At 40.4% G+C, this 26,575-nt stretch overlaps 1 protein-coding gene across 2 annotated transcripts; it reads right to left on the bottom strand.

Annotated features, from left to right (window-relative positions):
• Positions 1-624: 624 nt before the first annotated feature.
• ubac1 (UBA domain containing 1) lies at positions 625-25,294 on the bottom strand. 2 transcript variants are annotated; one of them, XM_033049041.1, is made up of 10 exons: positions 25,042-25,294; positions 16,208-16,328; positions 14,578-14,651; positions 14,077-14,184; positions 12,713-12,815; positions 11,374-11,482; positions 10,257-10,461; positions 8,991-9,077; positions 5,730-5,868; positions 625-1,706 (listed from the first exon to the last, which is right to left on the bottom strand). In XM_033049041.1, exons 1-10 carry the CDS (start codon positions 25,177-25,179, stop codon positions 1,591-1,593), a joined length of 1,200 nt encoding a protein of 399 aa, XP_032904932.1. In that variant the 5' UTR covers positions 25,180-25,294; the 3' UTR covers positions 625-1,590. The 2 variants fall into 2 exon arrangements, with proteins under 2 accessions (XP_032904932.1, XP_032904933.1); XM_033049042.1 differs by lacking the exon at positions 5,730-5,868.
• Positions 25,295-26,575: the final 1,281 nt, after the last annotated feature.

Below are 26,575 nucleotides of genomic sequence, written 5' to 3'. Positions count from 1 at the left end.
AGCCAATATAAATACGGAAAAGACTTTCCACTCCACTCAATCTCTTCTTTTAAAGCACCGGTCGTCTCAATCTCAAACCACAAACTAAACTTGTTAGTGAATCAGCAGCTCCTGATGGTCTCAGTACACTTTCTTTTTAAGAAAGGAGAACACTTATAAAATACAACCAAGTACAATAGGGGAAGAATTGCTTTTGTTTTCATGTCAAGAGTTATCAATATGACTTCCCAAAGAAACAACCCGATTTTGCTTTACAGCGACCAAAGCACTTCAACTAGGTTTCTTTATTTTGGGAGAGTATCAATTGCTGGTTACTGGCAGTAAAATGTTACTACTTACAGATGTTCTGGCGTATAGATTAACCCCAGCAACCAAAACATTTCCTTTTCATAAATAGATAACTATTCCAGCGTTCAAACCACAACACCAATCTTAGTTTCTCACCACTGTAACACTAATTTAAAAACAAAACAACTTCATTTGTTCATGGTAATTATCGATTTTATCGGGTGGATTCATCATCGTAGGTCACAATGATTATGGGTTTAAGTTTTTCCTTTGTCCTACAAAGAGGAAATAGGCTGGTGCATGGAAAACTCACAAGTAAAAACTCATCTGTACAAATTCTCCAAATAGAGCATTCTATAAAAATCAGTATTTATAGATTTCTTATACACAGCAGTAATGAGCACCATGGTACCATGTAGTGAGAGACAAGACCATCTTCCAAAGCTGCAAAAGGAACCAATTAATTGCTTAAAAAAAATATTAATATAGTAATCAGTGGGAGTATTCTGCACTCTAAAACAGACTTATTTGGCACTGCGATTATTTTGAACAATGACCTCCCGTTGTTGTTGGATGCGAGGAAAAGTCAAAGCTACGTATTAGCAAAAGACGTGATAAGAAAACCCTTACTCAGCTACAATTATTACCTTTTATTTTCAATATTGCAATCACCTCTGTCTGCAGGACTGCCTCCTTCACTGTACACAACCACTAATTTTGAAGTTTCTACCGAGGACTGACAACCTTGATAACAAGAACAATACAGCTCTCCACATTAATAGGTCTTTCCAAGTATGCTTTGGTGCATTTCTAATAATAATAATAATAATATTGTTCACCAGTTATCAAAGTTGCTCTGTCCCTTTCAAAGAGGTATATATAGGCAATAACCAAGGCAATCAAATAATAGTAAACATCTATTTAGCAGATCCCCAGTTTTTTACCCTTTGTTCTTTGGCTGTTCACAAACGTCCAAATGCCAAACAACATATTAGTTGCCCGTTTCCAAAAATGGGATTACCACTGTCTTTAGCTTTTATAAGTGTTCTCTTTTGTGTCTTGAAATCTGTGCAATTTACTAATGACCTTTCCTTTAAATTAAAAAAAAAACCTCAGATCAAGGCCTTAAGCACTAGATCCGAAGGCAACAGTAGTTATGTGGATGGAGTTGCAAGCTTCTCATATTAAGTACAAACAGGCTCCAGTCGTGAACAATCCGCACTTGCTCTTCTCAGGAAATGATACCCATCTCTGCAGGCAAGCAGCTGGAAGCACCCGTGTTGGAGGAGAGGGGGGTGTGTCCTACGTACGATTCAGAGTCTGGAAAATTCTAGAAATCTGCAGCATCACAGGGCCCGTCTCGGGGTCATTCATCCACTGAGTGCTGTTCAATGGATTTTCCAGCATATCTTCAAATGCTGCAAGAGGGAACGAAAAGTGGGAGAGTGGAGGGGTTGGAATGGAGGACGAGAAAGTGGAAATGAATAACAGGGTAGCATAAACACAAAAGAGGGTATTCTTCAGTGGATAACATCGTAGATTTTTTTTTTCATCTATTAAAACAAGATTCCTTAGAAAACTGTGTCCTAGCCATTACATTTTACGTTAAATAATCACTTACGGTATATTAAAATATTTGAAAATAATGATTTTGAGCAAAGTATAGAAATTTTAAATTAAAAAGACGCACATTCATTTAGTACTTAAACATCACATTAACTTCATGTAACTCCTTCTGCCATTTTTCAGCTCCTTTCACCAAGACCTCAATAACTCTGCGCAGCCTAAGGACTTCCATGCACACCATTAACATCTACGCCAATTCTGCTGGAAAGTCAAGATTCTTTACAAACTCATGATGCAAAAATGCAAGCAAGGCGTGATTCACTCAGACAATCCCTTTCGGACTGGTGCCAAAAACTATTCAGAGAAGAATCAAATGCCACGGGAATTACAGATGACGTGCACAGCAAAAATAAATTTGGCCAGGATTTTTTTTTTCATATAGTATAAAGTTTTAGATGATAATACTGAAGGAGAAAGTAATTTCCCCTCTCGTCAGAAAATGTTTGAAAAATTGATTTAACTTTTCTTTGAAGCCCAGATTGAATCTATGTTTGATGCCAGACCCCTCCACCTCTTGGTTAGACTATGCAGGTGTCTTGGAAGTAACCATGTTGGGGAAAGAAAAAGCAAGGGAGATCTGCCTTTCTTGGAGATATGTGTGGTTATGAAATAGCACTGTTGATGAAACTAGGGACACTCTTGCTGTCCAGATTGAAAGGAAATGCATAAAGTAATGAAAAACAATATTTTTATGAACCGGAGATGCAACTCAAACATTATGACCATATAACCATATAACAATTACAGCACGGAAACAGGCCATCTCGACCCTTCTAGTCCGTGCCGAACACGTATTCTCCCCTAGTCCCATATACCTGCGCTCAGACCATAACCCTCCATTCCTTTCCCGTCCATATAACTATCCAATTTATTTTTAAATGATAAAAACGAACCTGCCTCCACCACCTTCACTGGAAGCTCATTCCACACAACCACCACTCTCTGAGTAAAGAAGTTCCCCCTCATGTTACCCCTAAACTTCTGTCCCTTAATTCTCAAGTCATGTCCCCTTGTTTGAATCTTCCCTACTCTCAGTGGGAAAAGCTTATCCACGTCAACTCTGTCTATCCCTCTCATCATTTTAAAGACCTCTATCAAGTCCCCCCTTAACCTTCTGCGCTCCAAAGAATAAAGCCCTAACTTGTTCAACCTCTCTCTGTAACTTAGTTGCTGAAACCCAGGCAACATTCTAGTAAATCTCCTCTGTACTCTCTCTATTTTGTTGACATCCTTCCTATAATTAGGCGACCAAAATTGTACCCCATACTCCAGAATTGGCCTCACCAATGCCTTGTACAATTTTAACATTACATCCCAACTTCTATACTCAATGCTCTGATTTATAAAGGCCAGCACACCAAAATCTTTCTTTACCACCCTATCTACATGAGATTCCACTTTCAGGGAACTGTGCACAGTTATTCCCAGATCCCTCTGTTCACCTGCATTCTTCAATTCCCTACCATTTACCATGTACGTCCTATTTTGATTTGTCCTGCCAAGATGTAGCACCTCACACTTATCAGCATTAAACTCCATCTGCCATCTTTCAGTCCACTCTTCCAACTGGCATTAATCTCTCTGTAGACTTTGAAAACTACTTCATTATCCACAACCCCACCTATCTTAGTATCATCTGCATACTTACTAATCCAATTTACCACACTATCATCCAGATCATTGATGTACATGACAAACAACAGTGGACCCAACACAGATCCCTGTGGCACCCCATTAGTCACTGGCCTCCAACCTGCCAAACAACCATCCACCATTACTCTCTGGCATCTCCCATTCAGCCACTGTTGAATCCATCTTGCTACTCCACCATTAATACCCAACCATTGAACCTTCTTAACCAACCTTCCATGAGGAACCTTGTCAAAGGCCTTACTGAAGTCCATATATACAACATCCACTGCTTTACCCTCATCAATTTCCCGAGTAACCTCTTCAAAAAATTCAAGATTAGTCAAACATGACCTTCCAGGCACAAATCCGTGTTGACTGTTCCTAATCAGACCCTGTTTATCCAGATGCTTATATATATTATCTCTAAGTATCCTTCCCATTAATTTGCCCACCACTGACGTCAAACTAACAGGTCTATAATTGCTAGGTTTACTCTTAGACCCCTTTTTAAACAATGGAACAACATGCGCAGTACGCCAATCCTCCGGCACTATTCCCGTTTCTAATGACATTTGAAATATTTCTGTCATAGCCCCTGCTATTTCTACACTAACTTCCCTCAATGTCCTAGGGAATATCCTGTCCGGACCTGGAGACTTATCCACTTTTATATTTCTCAACATTAAATATTATACGACATGTATAACAGTATTGGGCATAGCTTTAAGGTGAGAAAGGCAAAGTTTAAAGGAGATGTGCGGGCAAGTTTGTTTTTTTACGGTGAGTGTTTGGAACATGCTGCAGGCATGTGGTATTTAAGAGACTTGTGGATAGGCATTTTGGATAAAACATCACCCATTCCTTCTCTCCAGAGATGCTGCCTGTCCGCTGAGTTAATCCAGCATTTTGTGTCTACCTTTTGGATAGGCATATGGATACACATGGATTGGAGGGGTCTGGATAATGTACAGGCAGATAAGAGATGCTCTTGGCATCGTGGGCCTTAGGGCCTGATCTTCTGCTGTTCTGTGTTCTATTTTTGTCTTAGATCCAAAAAAAGCAAAAATAAGCTAGGCTGCCCCCAGAAGAATTAGGTAATAAAAGCTGCCATAGGCAATAAGCAAGTCAATCATAGCCATTATTCTATTGCAAAGGGACAGAAGCCCATAGGGAAAGTTATTTTTGCACCACGTAGTTGTTTATGCAGCTTTCCAGAGGTTTTCTCTCTTGCTTGTAAAAATCAGCACTGTTTGCTCAAGGGAAACCACGTCATAACAGTAGCACAGTTATAGTCACAGATTTCCCAAGGAACACCTATACTTAGCAGCAACACTTGGTTAAAAATGTAATATTCAGTCAACAAGGTTTAAGGGGCATTTAAACCTTTCTTCAATGTACTTAGAACATCCAACTATGTTATGCTTTGTTACAAAGTAAGGCTACAGCAACAAACAATGCACTGCACAATAAACAGTTACCGTATCTCTGAGTCACCAAGTTCCAATCTCCAAGTCACTGAACTCATTGAATGGAAAATGTAGTTGTCAACCATCAAATAACAAACCTCTGGATTATTCTCAAATAACGTGTTAACATGCAACTGTTAGTTAAACCTAATGGTGGGAGCTAATCCTTGAACTGTGCAAAACCAACAAGAAGTGACTTGATCAAAACATACAGGGTCTTGACAGTTCAGAAGTGAAAATAATCCTCTCTTGTGGAAGAATCTAGATCTTGGGATCATTGTTTAAAAATAAGGAATTGCCCATTTAAAGCAGTGGAATTCAATTTTTTCTGTTAGTGCGTCTCAAGTCTTTGAAACTTTTTCTCAAAAGGGCCATGCAAATAGAGTCTTTGAATGTTTATAAAGCAGAGGTGTGCAAGGGAGTGAAAGGGTATGTAGAATGTGTGGGAACATATTGAACTTCCAATTTGATCAGCTACAATTTTATTGCACGCAGTGGCAAATTTGAAGGTCAAATGCTCTACCCCTGGCCCTAACAAGCACCAGGAGCATTGTAGAAATAAACACCTGACGATAGTTAACATATAAAAAAGATGCAGAGTTGCTGAAAAGAAAAATTGTCTGAAAAAAATACAAGGAACCAGAAAGAAAGCATTTTAAAATTCTAATCTGAGTTCATTGTTTATCATGAGACCAAAGCTTTTTACAAAAAACTTACCAAGCAGTGTTTTAGGATTAATCAGTCCCAGCTGTACTACAGGGTTGTCCAAAATGGCTTGAAATAACGGGCTTTCGACATCAATACCATTATCCAATTCCTCAGGGGAAGGCTTTCGATCACCCAGCAGCCACTCACACTGAATAATAAAAATTACTCATTACTGATCATAGAGTCACTCAGCATAGAAACAGGCCCCTCGGCCCAACTTTCCCATGCCCACTAAGATGCCCCATTTACATCAGTCCTACCTGCCCACATTTGGCACATATCTTTTCTAAACCTTTCTTATCTTTGTACCTGTGCAAATTTATAACACCTGCGTCACCTACCTCCTCTGGCAGCTTGTTCCATATATCCACTGTCTTCTCTGAAAAGAATTGCCTCTCAAGTTCCTCGAAAACCCATTCTCCTTCTGCGCTCCAAAGAATAAAGTCCTAGCCTGATTAGCCTCTCCTTATAGCTCAGGTCCTCGAGTGCTGGCAACATCCTAGTAAATCTTCTCTGCACTTTTTCCAACTTAACAGCATCCTTCCGATAACAGGATGCCCAAACCTGAACACAATACTCTATACTCAAACTTGAACGCAAGGTCTATACTCAATGCCATGACTGATCAAGGCCAATGTACCAAAAGCATTCTTGACCACCTTATCTACCTGTGATGTCACTTCCAAGAAACTAATGGGCTTGTCCCACTTAAGCGATTTTTTAGGCAACTACAGGCGACTAGTTTGTCGCCACATGTTCGCCGGTGGTCACTGGGAGTAGTCTCCTCAGTCGCGCAAAAAGTCGTAGTGACTTTCTGGTCGCCGCTAAATTTTCAACATGTTCGGCGACAGTGGGTTTGACCAGTGGTTCCATTAACTATTCCTCAACCCACTTTCTCAGCTGATCAACCCACTTTCCCTGCTGAAATTTTTGATAACCATCTTTGTTATCTACGATACCACCCACTTTATTGTCATCTGCAAACTTACTAACCATACCTTCTATATTTTAAATCAAATCGTCGATATAAACCACAAAAAGCAACATGCCTAGCCCTTATCCCCGCAGCACACCACCAGTTAAAAGGTTTCCGGACCAAAAAATAACCTTCCACCATCACCCTCTGCTCCCTTCCATGAACCCTATCTCTATCCAGTCTGATTTTGAAGAAGGGTTCTGACCCGAAACGACACATATCCTTTTTCTCCAGAGATGCTGCCTGACCTGCTGAATTACTCCAGCACTTTGTATCTATCTTCCGTATAAACCAGCATCTGCAGTTCCTTTATGCATTCTCTATCTACTCTTGCTCTGATTCCTATGCAATCTAATCTTCCAGAGCAGTCTACCATGCAGAGCCTTATTCAAATGCTTTGCTTCAGTCCAGAAAGACAAGTCTACAGCTTTGCCCTCATCAACATATACCCATCCCAAGCCTCTAGCTTTTCCTGACCAGTCCCTCAATTTCTCTCGTCATCCAAGCTTCCCTACTCCCACCTGGCTTGCCCTTCACTCTTACAGGAACATGCATGACCTGATCTTTTGTCATCGCACTTTTAAAAGCATCCCACTTTCCAGATGTTCCTTTTGCTCGCAAACAACCTACTCCAATTAACATTAGCAGGTTCCTGTCTAATATCCAAGTTGGCCTTGCTCCAAATCAGAATTTTAACTTGTGGGGCCACACTGTCTTTATCCATAACTATTTTAAAGTTAATGGAACAGTGGTCGCTGGACCCAAAAGGCTCAACCATAGACACTTCCATCACTTGCCCTTCCCAAATTCCTAAGAGCAGGTCAAGCATTGCCCTCACCATTGTAAGGCCCGTTACATTTTAGCCCCGAAGGAAATTTCCCCGAATAAATTAGACAAATTCCACCTCGTCTAAGCCCGTGGCACGATGAAAGGCCCAGTCTACATTGAGAAAGTTAAAATCCCCTTATGTGATCAGTTAAAAAATAATAATAATTTGTGTCTCGTCTTCGGTTTAAACCAGCATCTGCAGTTCCTTCCTTTTGGTGTTGTAACATTACAATGGAAAATTGAGAAGTGTTTCAATTACAAGACTTTGTAATGTATTCCACCCTTAATATTAACAAATGACCCAAAATACTTCAAACGTGAAAAAACGTTGCACTGTCACATAATTCAGGGTAAATTAAAAAATGTTGCTCAAAAAGATGTAGCATGGAGCCATCTAACACTTGCAGCAGTCTGCTCCACTCACAACTCCTCCCCCTCTGTTGTAGGGTAGACCGAGACGGACTCCCCTTCCCAATCTTTGCACATCCCCCAAGCCTTTCCACTCATCACTTTAATCTCATGTTTCATGTATTTTTATGGCAGATCAATTTCCCTCCTGGGATAAATAAAGTTCTATCGTAACGTATTGAACAGTTACAGTCCGTGAAAATAAAATTAAAGCATCCAAGCTTATATAACAGGCCAAAATCATAATTCTGCACAAATATTAACTTCATGAGCAAGGGGTTGAAATGCTTTAAGAATATAATTTTTTTAAGTAGGCTGAATAATTTAGTTATCCTAACTCACTCTCAATTTCTTCATCACCAACACTTACACAGTTCCACTAGCACCTGTTATGTTTTTGGTTTATAGATCTTTACTAGTTTGACCTGTTGCTAATCATTATATTAAAAAGACAGATTTGATTGTCTCCTAAGATAGCAAAGCAAGTTTCAGCGGTCGAGTGGGGACTGCTCGGCAATTTTATTCTACCAGTTATTCAAAAGGGAACAGCTACATATAACACTTTATGTATAAGATCAGACTAGATAAAAATGCAACGGCAAATGAATGCATTACCTCCCTAGAAGGATGCAATAATATGCTCCATGCTGACTCACAAAGACAATCATATAACCTTTTCTTAAATTTCCACTGACTCATTTTGCACAAACATCCTACATTCCCCACCCTCTTAACAACCTAAACAATCTGTTCATGGTTTAGATAAATTCAATTAAGAATGCAGTGAATAAAACATCAAACTCAAATGCAATTAGATGCAATTATTTGGAGTCATAGATGTGCAGGTCAGATGCAGGTCTTTGACCCACAATGCAATGTCAACTTTTTTATCCATCCATACCAATTCCATTCCCTGCACCAATTTCATTGCCTAGTCAAGTGTCCCTCCAAACAGTGATTTGATTCCACCACTTCCTCCACGAGTGTATTCCAGATATCAACCACTCTTTATTTCTAAGACAATATTTTATTTAATAAACTGTCTTTTTGGTACTTACAGCAGCATCTTGTTGGTTGTTGTTAACTCTCAATGCATCGATTACTTCCTTTTCATCAAATCCCATTTCCATCAGAGCAATCATTGCCTATCAAAGAAAATACAAATTGACCGACAACTGTATCACCACCTTCACGACACTACATTTAAAATGGTAATTTTCCAAAAATAGCAGATTGCTCATAAAACCTCTCACAGAGAACAAAATCATAACACACGGCAAATGAAATCACACTTCATTTGAAAAATCTGTCACTTCCCATGGCCAGAACAATTCTGCCCTCCATCAATTCTGCTTGCTGTCATGATAAGGTTTTGTTCCTGATTTTCCTTTACCATTCCCACATATGTATGCAGAAATGCCCGGAGGCCTGTACGATGAATAGTTACAGCACAGTGGGTACAGGATTGATGGCAGGGTTAATTAAAAGCTGGCTCTAAACTCCAATGAAGTCCTTACACTCTGATTTCACATATTTGGCTTTTAACTCAGCAGTCTGCACAGAAGACAACCCAAACTTCCTAATTTTGACAGCAAGCCCTCCCCTCCCCTCCCCATCCCACACACAAAAAAACACACACAGGAGCAGAATTGCAGAGCATTCAACTGGAGCCGGTTCTTCATGGCTTATGCTGCAGCAATTATTTTCATTTTATCCTTTACTCTTTTCCTATCCCGTCAAGCAGATTTAGGAAAAGTGATTGCATGTAACACAGAAGCCCATTCTTTAGTATTTCATTGAATGCATCACATTTTGATCCATCAGGAAATTGTGCAATGCGCCATAAAAACAAGTCTTTATTATTTTTAATGATTGAGATCTTTAACCAACCGACAAATCACAGCAACATATAATCAATGGTGAAAGCACAAGAGGCTAACATTGAGAAACAAATAATTAACTACTTGCATTCATCATGGTGCTAACAATTTCTTTGAAAAGTAAAACAGTACTCCAACTGTATTTCCAGCGTGGCATTAAATAAAGTTTACAGTTAACATATTTCTTGCTTATCAAAGATTTTAATTAGAATGTGAATATGGGGCAAATAAAGGAAGCCTTAAATGATATACACTTCAATTCTCTCAGCAGCAACGGTATCATTCATATCAAATTACTTTACTTTCTAACAAACTGATGTACCACAACGTCTAGTTTATAATCAATATGGTGCCACAGAGTGAACACCCCAACTTATGTGAAACATATTAAATATAAAAAATGGTCCCATCGTACAGTATCAGTAATGTGGAAATTCTACTCACTCTGGGTTCTGGTCGAAATTCCCGTTTCCTCCTAATTCTCTTGAAGATATCAGTCAGCTCATCTTGCTTGGAAATTTCAGCAACTGCTTCAGGTTTAGCCTCCTCTGCCACTGCTCTTTTTTCGCCGGGAACAGGCAGCGGTGCATCGATTGCAGGGTCTTCTGCATGCTCAATTAGCCACTCCATAGCCTGTGTTACAGACATACTGGAGGGGGAAAGGAAGGGGAAACCTGCAATTATTGTACATCTGCATATAACAATATTGCAGATTTTCAGACCCCAGAATGGGGCCTGCCTCCATCTTGGCTACATTGTGACAAGTCAAGAGTGTTGAATTGTCCTACGCACTGACAATGGAGCAATGGAATTCTTACTTGCAACAGCTTAACAGGCCTGTTAATGCAATATTAAAGATAAACTATTTTTTTAAAAAGCAAACACATTAATAACCATGACTAGTGCGAACAAATGGAATCAAAGTGCAATAAAGACATTGTCCTAGAAGAACATAGTTCATGGTAAGATTAAATCACATGTGAAATTAAAACAAAAGTAAAAATTAAAATTGGCTAAAGATTGATCACTGTGCACAAAACAAAATGTATTATGGGGCTGCACGTATAATTTTGTCACAACATACCCATTTATAATACAATTGCCACTGAAGATACAATTAAAGAAGAAGTGGGCTTAGGAATACCGTTTCTGGGAGCATTGAAATAACATTGCACTAAATAACACAAAGCACAATCACGTTAGATTAGAATAAGGGATTCTAAGCCTCCAAACTGGGACTTTTAAACAAATATCTAAGCCTACAGCTGAGCTATCTTCCTCCATTATAAAGATTGGGAGTTTAGTTAGAGGCAAATCCTTTGTAAAATAAAATGGAACTCCATTTATGTGTGACAACAAATTTAGAAGGCTTCCTGCTTAACAGAATAATACATTCCATGATGGAAAGGTACTACCTTGATATCCTTCAATACTTCGCGCAAGGAGAAAGTGACATACTATGTGCCACAACAGACTCCTGTATTATTACCTTCAGCTTCCAATGTAGTCTTCTAGCTATAATACTAATTTGCTAAAAATAAATACTCCACATCAGACTCACTGATTCAGCCGTAATGCTTTGACTGCTCGACTCTCGGGGAAGCCCATTTCCGTCAGTTGACGTAGAGCTGCCTCATCCACTCGTTCTTCCTCATCCTCATCCAGCATGGCTACATGAAGGAAAAAATACATTAGCAACACTCAGAACAATCAAGTTTATCTTAAAGTTACAATGAAACTAGAAATGAATTCTCAGAAGGGCTTAGAAAATAATTTTCTTAAAAAGAGCATGATACAAGTCATGACCTTTGAAAATTAATATCTGAAATATCAAGTGCAGGGCAAGTGTTTTCTACAAAATCAGAGGTTTACTCATCAAAATAATTTGATCAAAGTTGTTCAATAGAAGAAATTGGCCTGATGCAGAGAAACAGATTCCTTTTCAATTCTGATAATACGTCATCAACCTGAATGGTTCTCTCTGTTCCATATATCTGTGAACAAGATTGTTGTCTCAAACTCCAATGTGTCAGGCTTCAAAGAGCTGAATGCAGTAGTTTCATTTTGTAAAACTGCGATACATCATTTTTTTTTTCACTTCTGGGGAGAACTGCAAAATACAAACCAGTCGTAAAATTGCAAACCCCCGCTCTCAAAAGACTGTCAATTTCCCAATGAAAAACGATACTGCTGCGGTAGACAATATTTTTCTGACTTGCTGGCCAAGTACAGAAACGTACACGATTTCAGGAACTCCCTGATTTCCTCTCAAGCTTTTTTACAGTCCTATGATTTACGTTCCCATTATCACACTTTCTCTGATGTTCTCCGTTCTAAATATTCTGTCTCACTTCAACATTTCTTCCAAAATAAAAATTCAGATTAAAGAGCAACACCCATAAAACAACCAAATATCCCAATTGTTAAATGCAAACAATTCTGACAATGCACTTCCATAGTCTTCAAAATTATATTGTCTTTAAATTTGCATTAGTTTCAGTTTCTTTGTCCACTCTCAATTTGTGATTTCCGATATAAATGAAGATAAACCTAAATCGTTAAATCTAATCCAAGGAGATATACGCCTGTGAGATATCTTTACAATACTACTGATATTATTAAATAATCTCAATGACTACATCATTACAATTATTCATCAAAGTAGAATTTTCATCAGTTGCTATTGCCGAATGGTTCTCCTTCTAGCTCCAAAGATAATGAATGTAATCAAGTGCAACATTCTGCCACTGTTCCACCCAGCGACAAATGTTGGTCTTTCCCAATCTTTACTTAACCACTATAATCAATAGCCGTAAGAAAAAGCATGATTTGTGGATAGAAAAACAATCAGGGCCAAAGACCAGACATGTTGCCTTGGCATCAATAAAATGCAATCTTACCATTTGCCTTCTTAAACAGTTCTACAGCATCTGGATTCAACGCTAGCAGCTTCTGTGCCACTTCTATTAGTGAAACAAGTATTTTCCTGAGTTCTGTCTGAAACTAGAAATAAACATTAGCTTACAATTTATTTTCAGTTAAATATCATTGTTTAGCTGAACAGAGATAATTGGTTAATGCAGATTTTGTATTTTTGCCAACAGCTCTGAATCACATCCTGTTTGCAAAGTCTAATCACTTCACATCACTCTCTCTATCACTCCAGCTACATATTTGTCAATATACCCAGCCCATCTACTTCTACCCAGTATTCCTCCAGACACATTATTGGCACTAATATCTCATTTTTTGGAACAAAGCACAAAAACATGCTTGGTCGATGCTCACTGCCATAAGATATGGTTGCATTTTGGTTTTGTTTCCTGTGAATCAGCCTCTTGGTAATCATCACTTAGATCACCATTAATCCCTCAAACTTCTTCCTGCAGCATTCAGTGGGACTGATTTGAATACTGCTCCCCTGATGGAAATGGGCGAAAAGATTGTGGTCTTAGCTTTCCAGCCTAATGAATAAATAGCAAGTAAAATCTAGGCCAGGAGTTATGTGTTCTATTTTAAAAACCTATGGACGGATTGACCAGAATGTTCTCTCGGCATTGCAGGGTAGGTTTAGATCTCCCTATCCAGACAGCAAGAAACCCCCATTTGGTGGCTTAACAGGTTTAGGAACCATTTCATTTGTCCCAGCGGCAGTATCCCGCCACTCCATCAGTGATTCTTTGTCAGCAGCTGCTGCTCATTGACGTTGAGCTGGAACACTCCATGCTTCAGGAATTTTAAAATAAATCATTCATAACTCAGCTGCTGAATTTGAGTTTTAAAACTGAATTTCCAGCACAGAAATTCACCGCTGATTATTTAAATTCAAGAGTGAACTGAAATTTTTTTCATTACATGCATCATCCCAACACCAATTAGGGTTTCACAATCACATAGGTTTTTTATTTGGATCTTCAATAGCATTGCCCAAGTACACTAGATCTACAGCCATGTTCAGTTGAGAGGTTGGAACAGTTAGGAATAAATGAACCAAAGTGTTCAAAACAAACTCAACTAACAATTCGCAGGTAATGCCTTGTTAACTTTATTGACTTATCAAATTCCAATACCAAGACATTTAATTTGGAAACACCCCATATAAGCTCATCAATTACATCCTCGTTCCAGCAGTTGGGCAACAGAGGAATAACAAGTTATCAGAAGAGTGCAGAAAAATAATATTTTAAAAATTTATTGTAAAGAAATAATAATTGATTTTAACAACCTCTTTAAAAAAAAAAGATGTAAAGATAAAGTCACGTACATCTCGCAGGTTGTGCTGGGTAACCATGCGATCAACCTGCCGAGCAGTAAGTTGAGCTGTCACCTTCATGATGTCCTCCTTATCAGGAGCCTTTTGCTCTTGTTTTTTCTGATGGAGAAGGGAAAAGAAAAATGCATTATATTAAAAGATGGCGTGATGAGAATATAAACGAGTAATACAATACGCAGTCATTGTGAAGGCAAACAAAATTCGATTCATTCTTGGAAAAATCTGAAACCATCATTTATCATTCCAGAAACCCTTTCTTCCCTTTCCACAGGAAATATGGAGAACTACATAAAAGTATGTACTTCACATTAAGTGGTCTCTAATCCAAAATGTGAATTGAGAATTAAGTGAGACATAACCACAGTAAAAATCTGTGCAATTTTACAGGGAATCCCTGGTGATATAAAACAACTAGCCATAGATTCAAAGAGTGTTTCCTATACTGTGGACTTTCCCCAAATGACAAGAGATTGTTTTAAATGAGTAGTTTACCTTTTCCTCTGCAGAAACTTCAGCCATTTTGGGAGGAGCAGCAGGGGCACGCTTTTTAATTAACAATAAAACATCTAGAATAGAACCAAAGGGGAACATGAGTATGCAACCGATACAGCAGATGGTAGATGATTCGAACATGCTACTCAATCTTTTCACTGTCAGACCAATACAAGCAAAACATGGTCAGGATTAATGTCATTATCCAGTTAAACCACAGAAATTACCTACTGCATCTTAAACCATCACACTTGTCCAACAATTATTTTACCTTGACATCTGGGGCTCACCATGGGACTTGGATTTGACAACCAAAAAAATAATTGCACGGGCTGTAAATCTAAAATGGACAGCCAATTCTGAAGATGCCCATCAATAATTCTATTTCTTTCTCACATTGATCAGTCTGGTTAGTGATTCAAATGTTTTCTATTTTCATCTTAGTTTTGAAGTCCAGACGTTGAAAGTACAATAACAATATTTTTCAAGTCTTGTAATGTTGACTTTAAATTATTTTCTGCTGGGATGCAGTTTGCTAGCACCCCCCTCTTAAAGTTGTCCCTGTGGTCTTATTGATGTTAACACAGTGGGCAGTAAAACCATCTCCAAATCAACTCCAGAACAACCCTTACCAGACAGTAATGAATGGGAATGACAGACCCTTTTCACTGACTTAGCTCAAGACTGCTGAACACCACTAAAGCTCTAACGTCATCCCAGAACAACGACCAAAGCTGGGTCCCTCCTACTTAGTTGTTTAGCTCTGAGTGAAGGAAATCACTCTGCTACCGTGGATATTTCAGACCACTGCTTTAATACTTTCCTCCAAACACACTGCTCTCAACATCAGCCATAAATGCACAGCCCAGGTTTAGCAACTTTAAATCACAGAGGAATTGCTTGTGTACATGTCACATTATTCTGAGGGATATTCTGAGGGAACTGAGGGGCATAGGTTAACCTCCAGTTAAATCAAGAATCACTTGTAGCCCTCAAGGCTATATATCAAACAACACATCACAACCCAGAATTCATTTTAAAGGATCAAAATCTTGGAACTCCCGGCCTAACAGCACTGCAAAATACCAGGCAGCAATGGGTCAAGGACGAAGCTCAGAATCACCACTGAACAAAAGGGGATGGATAATAAATGTTGGCTTCGTACTCTCTGTATATATTTTGTCTATGTATGGAATCATTTTACCAGTCTTGTTAACCGCAGTATTATTTTCCTTTATAATGTTTCAAGTTAGCTTTCAGAACGTCCCACACCAAAATGTCACTAATTGCCTAAGCCTCTTTATAACATTCAAAGCTGTCCAGCCTCAAAAGAAACTAAACTCAAAAACAAGAGAAAATAAGAGAAAGATAGTCTACCACAAGCTGGTAAGACTGCAACATTCCCCATGTTAGGTTGATTACATTATTCAGTTGATCTAAACCATGGAAGCACATTAACCACCTTAGTATTTGTTACTTTCCTTACATCCCACCCCCAGATACCCGCTACTCAAGGTTATTGAGTAGGAATAAAACTCTCAAATTAACTTCCTTTATCAGTGTTTTTATTCTTTTAAAATGAGAAATCCCCAAAGACCCCCTCCATTCAAGGAGCAGTGCTGACTCTCACCTTTATCCTGGAGGTTCTCTTCACCTACAGTCTTTGTGTCCGACAGGACCCTCTCTGAAGTAGCGTGAATGAGTTTGTGGTGTGTGACTGTCTTTGGATCCTCTAAACCTCCTTGTACGCACTGTAGGATGTACCAAGAAATTACAAATTGATTTTAACCCTTTTAAGGGTACACCACAGTAAACATTATGGTACAGACTTGAATTCAGTCCTTTACTTCCATAATGGCAAAGTACTCAGGCTCATTTACAGTAAAAGTAACAGGGAGAAGGGAAGTACATAAACAACACACTTAAAGCATACTTAAAACAATGCTGTGCTGATGTTTAAAACTTTTGCCATTTTCTTCCGCTCCTAAAACCATTGGTTCTTTTTCGAGATGTGGCCCTGTTGTCATAGGCAACATGCTATACGAGACACCCAAGAAGAATTATTTCTTAGCCAATAGGAAGCCATTTGAAGCAGAGACTGTACGTTGGTCTGCACATGGGTACAAACACCCACTCGGACTCTTCTCTCCTTTACCGGAGTGCTGAGACTACTGACGCCTTGAGTTGTGGTTCTAGATACTTGTGGTGAAATTCTCAGACACCCTCACAAGCACTGACCAAATCTTTAGCGCAAAACTCAAGAGTTCAAGTTCAAAGGTATAATTCTTTCATTGGAGTTAAAATCTAGTTAGTTATGGAATTGCAGCCAGCTTGTTTTAATTTTTAAAATCAGAGACTGCCCGGTGACAGGACATCGACCTTAAAAGTTCTTCCAAAGACATTAACCTGCCTAACGTGCTGAGTGTACAAAGTTATTTTTAACGGCTTAAAACAGGGGTGTCAAACTATCGGCCCGCAAAGGGGTCCAATCCGGCCAGCGAGATGATTTGGGGGGAAAAAAAAGTATATTCACATATATTTTAAGCCTTAAAATGTGTTTTTTTTTACTGCAAATTAAAAATACTAATGTCTGGTTGTTACATTGTTTAATAGAGGTCAAAGCACTTGCTTGTTAATTTCAATGTCATGTCAATTTCTATGACCTCTGCGGTATGACCAGCAGCCTGTGTTCTTAAAAGGGACAGGGATGCCAGATTACTGTGGGATGTTCCATCCATATACAAGGGCCCACAATAACGAGGACTTTTTAGATGTGATCGCTAACAAATCACAAACAAAATCAGCTCTTCCTCTTAAAACGACCTCATCAAACAAGCTGTCCAAATCATCGACTGCGGTCCACTTTCATTTTTATCATTAAGAAATATTTCTTCCTCCTCCCCCCCCCCACCACATATTCCAAACGAAATGACGATTCTCTTTATTTTAAGCACAAGTTCACAACTGAATATTCTCCAGATCAGTGTTGAAAGTAGCTTCCTGTCCTAGACAGCAGGAAATTTAATTAATCACGTTGTACAGTAAGTGAATGTGAGGTTATGTGCTATATTATCCTTCTGCCCCAGTAAACTGGTATCCAACATCCCCTTGTGGAAATCTATGTGCGAAAAACAAGCAAAATAAGATCACATTAGTTTAATAAGTTGCCACAATGTTGACAGTCTGATGATGCATGAATGCTCACTTACACGGGACACCAAAGGATAACTGTTTTTTCTAGTGCTCGGCTCAACAAAATCAGTGACTTGAGAGGTAGAAAAGTAGTTTTCCCCTCAGCAAATACCACGACTAAAATAATAATGATAAAATACAATACCAGTTTAATCAAGACATTAGATTGAGTGTCCTGTACAATACAGATCTTAAAAATTCTACAAACAATTTACGGGAAAGGCCACTACCTCCATCTATGATGGAGGGCAATAAAATATTTTTTCCCCAGGAAACTCACAAACCCAAAAAACAAAAATCTTAACCACCAGTGACAGTTCATTTTCCAACCAACCCAAAGCCAAGAATAAATTCCAGCAGCTTTGAATTCCAAGGTTCATTCAGTATGAGCACTTCTACTTCCCAAGAGAATTTACCTCCATCATCATGAATGCATACAACATGCCACCCCAAGCAGATGTTCTGCTCGCACTGGAGGAGCTGCAAGCCGTGGTCAACAAATACTAGAGAACATACGCAGCACCATTCCCATCATAGCCATGGACTTCAACAAGGCCAGTTTGTACAAGTCACTGTATAAGAAGGAACTGCCGGTTTAAACCAAAATAGACACATAAAGCTGGAGTAACCCAGCTGGACAGGCAGCATCTCTGGAGAGAAGGAATGGGTGATGCTTCGAGACCCTTCTTCAGACTGAAAGTCACGGGAAAGGGAAACGAGAGATATAGACGATTATGTAGAGAGTTATAGAACAAATGAATGAAAGATATGCAAAAAAAGTGACAATGATAAAGGGAACAGGTCATTGATAGCTGTAGCTAGGTGAGAACGAAAGCTGCTGAGATTTGGGGGGGGGGGGGGGGAGAAGGGATGGAGAGAGAGGGAATGCAGGGGTTACTTGAAGTTAAAGAATATTTTTACAATATTGTAAGATGCCCAAGCAAAATATGAGATGCTGTTCCTCCAATTTGTGTTGAGCCTCACTCTGACAATGGAGGAGGCCTCGGTCAGTGTGGGAATGGGAAGGCGAATTAAAGTGTTTAGCAACCCGGAGATCAGGTCGGTCCAGGCGGACTGAGCAAAGGTGTTCAGCGAAACAATCGCCCAGTCTACATTTGGTCTCGCCGATGTATAAGAGTCCACATCTTGAACAACGGATACAGTAGATGAGTTTGGAGGAGGTGCAGGTGAACTTCTGCCTAACCTGAAAGTTGCAGAAGATACCTAGGGAGGGGGTAGTTTGGGTGGGAAGGGATGAGTTAACCAGGGAATTGCGGAGGGAATGTTTTTTGCGGAAGGCGGTGGAAATGGGAAGATGTGACTAGTGATAGGATCCCGTTGAACGTGGTGAAAATGTCGGAGGATTATGTTTTGTATGGGATGAAAGGCAACTACTAGAGGACTCTGTACCTGTTGCGACTAGGGGGAGCAAGGGCAGAGGTGCAGGGGGAGCAAGGGCGGAGGAGGCCACGTGTGATGGCCTCATCTGTGATGGAGGAGGGGAACCCCCGTTCCCCAAAGAATAAGGATCTCTCAGAAGTCACTTCCTAACTACCATCAGCATATGTCATGCAGCACCGGAGGATCAAACACCATCCACCATTGCTATTCCACCATTGCTATTCCACCATCGAAGGTGCCTATTGCTTTATCCATCCACTCACTTTGGGAAATCATATTAGCCGTGCTCCTTCTTCCTGCGTATTGGCTGTGACTAGGAGCATGGCTCCAGCGGTGAGGAATGCACAGAGCTGGAGAGGCAAGGCAGAGGAACGACTCTGTGACTGTTTGGAGTCAGTAGAAGGGCCTAAATGACTATGTTGCTGTTATTACTGATTTTATAAGGAAAGGTGTGGAGGGGTATGTTTGCACCCAAACCATCTACGTTTTCCCAAACCAAAAGTCCCGGATCAACTAAGAGGTCCACAAAACTCCAACCAGTTGGTCCGCGCATGTTTGAAGAACACAACCTCCTTGAGTTGGAGCACGAGGGAGAAAGAGTAGCCCATTCCTTCTCTCCAGAGATGCTGCCTGTCCCGCTGAGTTGCTCCAGCATTTTGTGTCCACATTAGCTTGATGTACTTTTATACAGCTTTCTCAATTAAAAAAATGTACATTGGCTGGCAGCACATTAAATGATGGCCCAGTCAACATGTTTCAAACAAAATTAAAACATTTGCATGGCCAACAATAAACATCCACAGCCAGCAACAGGAGCAAAATGGATATGAGCTAAATGCGGCTTCTGTCAACATCACTGGCATGTTAATTTTTTTTTAATCATATAGAATCAGACCATTTGAAGTTGATACCATTATGATATCAACAATGGAAATGGTCTGGAGCAAATTGAACATCCATTAACGAAGCTCAGAGAAACCCAACAACTAGCCAAAGGATAGTCAAATACCCAAGTGTCCCTTGAGTTATTCTCAAGAAAACTGACACAGCCAGTCAAAGAGTCACCGATCTCAAAACCCTGACTGCAACAGTGGAAGAGCAAAAAACATACACCTTCAAATGATGGCAAGGTATAAATTATCATTTACAACCTATTCAATAGTAATGATGGATTATACAAAATTTCAACAGGCTCATCCAAAAGAAAACTATTCCCAGTGGTTATCTGCCTCTGCTTGGATACCTATAATTTCCCCAACTAACGAGCCAGAACAGATCCCCTGTATGCTGTTTAACCCTAAGCATATCCACCAAATTTGAAAACATTATTAGAGAATCTCTCCCAAAATCATAATCCATGCCTTCAACAGTCCTGTCAAGTAGAAGATGCAAAGCTTGAAATCACGTACCTGCCTCATCCCCATTGTTACCAGACTTGTTCAGACCGTTCATGGGGATGAATTCCTGACTTTCCAGGCTACCTTGTTGTGGCCATAATTGCATTTTATTTGTATCTACACTTTAGTGATGGCTGTAACACTATATTCTGCACAGTTAATTTTCTCTTTTGCATATCCTGACGTACACATGAATGATATGGCTTGCCTAGATAGTACACAAAACAAAGTCTGTCACTGCATCTCGGTAGATGTGATTATAAGCCAATGATTCAGAAGACAAGATAAATACAAATTTAAGATTCTTCATTTGTGACTAAGAGTGAACAAGTTGGCAAGCAATCAGACAGTACAAGGCATCCAAGTAAGTGCGATCATGCTGTCACACGTTTACATACACACCCACACTACTTCCTTCTTGCACACATCACGTCAGAAGTCTCAGGAGAGCTGAAGTAATCAGGCTAATATCCTCTTTCAAGGGCAGAATGCAAAGACCACTTGTCACACTTCATCGCAGCCAAGGGGATGAAATCAACATTCTTTATCAAAACCATTTGGTTGTACGCCAAGCAGTTGTCTTAATCAGGTAACACCTTGGCACATATTTTTTTAAGCACATGATGTGAAAGGTTAAAAGTGTACACACAAATTGCTCTTTCTCTGGGATGTAAGAGCAGTCAAACAGAGCATAAAATAAAATAATTCCATTTGCTTTAAAGTAAACAGCACAAGTGGCCACTCAGCCCACCACATCTATACTGATCTGTCTTCATAATTACAATGGCAAAACAGTAAGGAATACTTCCATTGACAGCAAAACCAAATAAAACCCAAAATATATAATGTGAAAGGGATCCTTAAAATAAATCTTACAATTATATCAATTAAGATCAGTCTGAAGAAGAGTCTCGACCTGAAACGTCACCCATTCCTTCTCTCCAGAGATGCTGCACGTCCCGCTGAGTTATTCCAGAATTTGGTGTCTACCTTCGATTTAAACTAGCATCTGCAGTTCTTTCCTACAATTATATTATTGCACTTCACCCTCGGGAGAAACGGATTATGATTTTAACATGAGGAGTGATCTCGCTTTGCTTATGCTGTGAACAGAGTATTTGCAACAGCTTGTACACTGCACCATGGGCTTGTTTATTTTTGGCACTTAGTAACTGTCAGGGCACAAGTGTAAGAAACCCAAAGAGAAAAAAATGACACAAGCAAAAAACAAGATTTTAACCTTGCAGAGTGCAGAACAAGAGTCTGCTGCAACCATAATCCAAAACTGCTGATAAGAAACATTTGGTAATTTAATAGTGCAAAAATACCAAACAACTAGCTAAAAATAATTTCACCAACGATCAAGGCTTTAAAGAATGATATCAGCTTTTTTTTTTTAAAACATCATCCTCGATATAATTAATCTAGGTTGCAGTAAACGTCTTCATAAGCGTTGGGACCTTGAGGCAGTTCATGCACAAATGTGCCATTAAATGTATGACACCATTTGATAAATTCCTAATCAATCTTACTTTGTGTTTTTCTATGTACTTCAGTTTAAAAAACATAGCTTGCATTTATAAAACCCCTTTCAACTCTGCAGATATTCTGAAGCACCTTATAGGCAAAGAACAGGGTAACTAGGTTCACTATTGTTACCTAAGCAAACTCTGCAATAAGCTCATGTCTAGCAAAGTCCCATGAACTAAAATAAGAATAATTTGCAGGGCTTATTTATAGCTAGCTCTGGAAAAATGGCTGGTCAGGAGAACCCCTCCGCTCTTGTGCCATATGTACTGGAACACATGGATTGTATCTTATTTACAAGGCAGCAGTTGCACAACGCAGCACTTCCAAGTTCTGAGCAAAAACACAGTGCTGGAGGAATGCAACGCTTCAGGCAGTATCGGTGGAGGGAATGGACTGACAATGTTATGAGTTGGGAGCCTTCCTCAGACTCATCCTGACCCACTGATTTCCCCCATCACTTCATTTTTTGCACTGAACTGTAGTACAATATACTACCGGACTGTGCCTGGACCCCTCTGTCAGTGGATCACCAACTTCCTGACAGACAGGAAGCAGCATGTGAGGCTGAGAAAGAACATCTCGGACCTGCAGACCCTCAGCATAGGAGCAAGGCTGCGTACTCTCTCCTCTCCATTACTCTCTCTACACCAACGACTGCACCTCCACAGACTTCTCTGTCAAGCTTCTCAAGTTTGCGGACGACGCAACCCTGATTGGACTGATCCAGGATGGGGAGGAATCTGCCTACAGACAGGAAATTACACAGCTGGCGTCCTGGTGCCTTTGTAACAACCTGGAGCTCAATGCTCTTACGACAGTGGAATTGATTGTAGACTTTAGGAGAACTCGCCCTCCCCCCACTCACCATCAACAACACCACAGTCACATCTGTGGAGTATTTTAAGTTTCTTGGAACCATCATTTCTTAGGATCTGTAATGGGGGGGGCACCATCGACTCCACAGTCAAAAAGGCCCAACAGAGGATGTACTTCCTGCGGTAGCTGAGGAAACAATCTGCCACAGGCAATGATGGTCCAATTCTATATTGCCATCGTAGAGTCTGTCCTCACCTTCTCCATCATGGTCTGGTTTGGCTCAGCCACCAAGCACGACATCCAGAGGCTGCAGCGAATCGTCCAATCAGTTGGCTGTAACTTTTCCCCCATTGACGAACTGTACATTACAAGAGCCAGGAAGCGTGCAGGTAAGATCATCTCCGACCCCTCTCACCTTGGCCACAAACTCTTTGAAGCACTTCGCTCTGGAAGGCGACACCGGACTGTCAAAACCACCACAGCCAGATATAAAAACAGCTTTTTTCCACGAGCAGTAGCTCTACTCAATAACCAAAAGTCTGTAGCCTCTCCTTGCACTACTATTTTATTTCATCCACACGTTTAAACTATAATGCTTTATTATTGTTTGATGTTTTATGTGTCATTCTTAATTGTTACTGTATGTCGTGTTGTTACTTGCGAGCGGAGCACCAAGGCAAATTCCTTGTATGTGTACATACTTGGCCAATAAACTTATTCACTGTCTTCACTTCAAAGCCCTACACTGAACTGTAGTACAATGTAGTATTCACATTTCTAGAAAAGGATATCAACCCACCATCCTCTGAGTCAGAGATTAAACATAGGCCAAAACTGACAATTAGATCCTTCATCAACCATGGTAGGTCTTTTTATCATCAAAAAGCAAAAAAACACAAATTAGCATTCAGCTCAGGACAGAAAAATCATTGTGCACTCACAGCATCATTTTCTAAAAGTTCAAACGTACATCAAGTCAAAAGGGACGAAGGCTGAAAACGAATTTAGTGGCCTAGTGGCCAACAAGTACATCACTATTAAAAAAAGTGATGTAATTTAAAGGTTGCACCATGTTTGAAGTGTGAATGGAATGAACACATCCAGTACATTTATTAATGGAATGCAGTCGTACTCAAAGAATAGTGGAAACAAGTAATCTAGCATTATTTCTTAAACATCAAAGATGCTAATGTACTAAATAAGAATTCATTGGAAACATCGCATACGTCTCAGCAAATTAATAAAAAAGTACTCTGGAAGGAGAGGAGGGGCAACACCAGGCCCCCAGCAACAGGAAGCTAGTGACACAAAGATCACCAGGATAGACCTTCGTTCTCCCACCTACATCAGGGCTGCTCACCCTCTCCCCACACTTGGTCAAACCAGAACCGTCAAGCCTGCTGAAGCTCAGTGTAGCCAACATAAAGGCTCTGTGGAGCACCACTGCAGCACTTCTGCTGCTGGACATTGAGGGTACGAGTCTGGTGGGGGCTCTCTCAAACAAGGGAATGGACATCACCCTGGGGGGAGCCACAAGTGGCAATGCTCTTCCGACAAGTAAAAAGGGAGGTGCTAACATCATTGGGTATAACACAAGCAAATGATTGAAAGATACAGCATGGAAACAGGCCCTTTGGTCCACCATACTGACTATCGATCACCTATTCACACTAGTTCTATGATATTTTACTTTCTCATACACTCCCGACGCACGAGGTATTTCTAGACACCTACTAACCTACAAACAAACCTGCATGACTTTGGGATGTGGGGCACCCGGAGGAACCCCACGTGGTGACGGTGAATGTTTAAAACTCCACACAAGGCACACCAAGATCAGGTTTGAATCCAGGTCTCTGGTGCTGAGGCTGCAGTTCCACCAGCTACCCCACTGTGTGTAGCCACCCAATATTGAATCCTTGCAGTGCAGGAGGCTGAGGATTGATCTTAATAGAGGTGTGTATATTATATACATATAATCGCGAGAGCAACAAAGGGCGAATACGCAGAATCTTCCTCACAAAGTAGCGGAATCAAGAACCCAAGGCCCTAGGTTTAAGGTGAGATGGGGGAATATTGAGTAGGCATGTGAGGGGCAACTTTTCCTGTTGTCCGCGGCCTGACCCACCTGCTTGAGGCAGCGCTCCTTGAGTTTCTCGACGCCCGTGTCCTCGGTCACCTCTTCCACCCACTCGGCTCCCTCCATGGTGCAGATGTGGAGCCGCAGCACCTTCCCCGCGAAGATCTTCTCCTCCTGCACGAACATGGCCCCGAGCGAGGGCCCGGCCAGCAGCCACGGACTGTATTTAAGCGGCTGCCCCGGCGCCAGCAGGCAGCGCCCGACCTCCTCACCGTCCCTCCACTCGGAGACCAGTGCGACCTTTCACCTTTCACCCACTGCGCCTGCGCGTGGAGACCAACTTGCATTCTGGTCCTTGTAGTCCCCATCAGTTGCTGATGGATTTACAGCAAGCAGAGGAAGATCTATAAGATTTCCCATTCCAGTGCTGGCTTTCGGTTCAATTGGCTCCACTCCCCTATAATCTTGAACATTTTCCCCCCTAATTTTGTTCAAAGTCCTTCCTACCTACCTAAATCCCCTGCCCTTCAGGACACATCTGAGACATGTAATAAATGCAACAAGGTGTTCAGAGTAATGAACATCAGATCATCAAACGTCCTCTTGCATTCTGCCACTGCTCCATAACACTGCTCCCCATTCCTATATCAATAATGGTTCAGGACAAGATCCTTGAAAACACAAGCGTTTCCCCATACCTTGGGAACCACTTTTCTGCTAAGGCAGATCTCAATTATGACATTTACCATCATCTTCAGTGCACCAACACAGCCTTTGTCAGTTTGAGGAAATGAGAATTCAAAGATCACGTTTTAATTCACATATAAACTTTATTCATAAAAGGATACGCAAGAAATACAGAAGCGGTGCACGGTTTTCTTTACATTTATAATATCGTACAGACGAACTATTCATAGTGTTATTGGACCTATACATTTGTAGTGTTAACATGGTCAATGTACAAAGCACCATTGTCACTATGGATAATACATATTTCATGTGTTTGAGAGATTTTTACTCGGGGCTTAACCCCTTAATGTCAAGTGGTGGTTGGACCTTAGAATACAGTCCTTCCCCACAAAGCATTCGCCGCACCAAACGTCAGTGCGGCCCTCAGCACTTACACCAGTAGCCTGGAATGTGTCAGGTCATGGAGATAGCGTGGAAACAGGTCCTTCAGCACAACTTGCCCATGCCGACGCATTTGGCCCATATCCCTCTAAACCTATCCTATCCTTGTAGCTGTCCAAATGTTTTTCGAATGTTGTGATAGTAATGTGTTGTCAGCATTTCCTTATGGATATCCCTTTGTACTGGAAGACCAATGTTTCAGAGAGATCAAAGTACATCTTTTACCAAATTCCAGCAGTATTTAAAGGTAGGATAACATAGAACTAGTGTGATCAATGGCCGATGTGGACGGGGGAAAAGGAATAATTTCCATGCTGTATCTCTAAACAAACAAACTAATTTAAAGTTTCTATCATATTAATCCCTGACAATGACTCATAGATCAGAATCCTCTGTTACACAACTGTCCACAATTAACCTAGACAAGGACCCATTCATTCTTTTCCAGAAC

Source organism: Amblyraja radiata, chromosome 32 (assembly GCF_010909765.2).
Source record: "Amblyraja radiata isolate CabotCenter1 chromosome 32, sAmbRad1.1.pri, whole genome shotgun sequence".
NCBI lineage: Eukaryota > Metazoa > Chordata > Chondrichthyes > Rajiformes > Rajidae > Amblyraja > Amblyraja radiata.
This window is presented reverse-complemented; position numbering and strand designations above follow the sequence as displayed.

What these genes read in the sequence shown, in the direction of transcription:
- ubac1 (XM_033049041.1), bottom strand. Translation starts at nt 25,179, where the DNA reads ATGTTCGTGCAGGAGGAGAAGATCTTCGCGGGGAAGGTGCTGCGGCTC. An exon ending in AATTTCGACCAGAACCCAGA is followed by an intron (nt 9,078 to 10,256) that starts GTGAGTAGAATT and finishes TTTCTTTGATAG; the next exon opens with GCAATGATTGCTCTGATGGA. An exon ending in ACAACCAACAAGATGCTGCT is followed by an intron (nt 5,869 to 8,990) that starts GTAAGTACCAAA and finishes TTTATTATTCAG; the next exon opens with TGTGAGTGGCTGCTGGGTGA.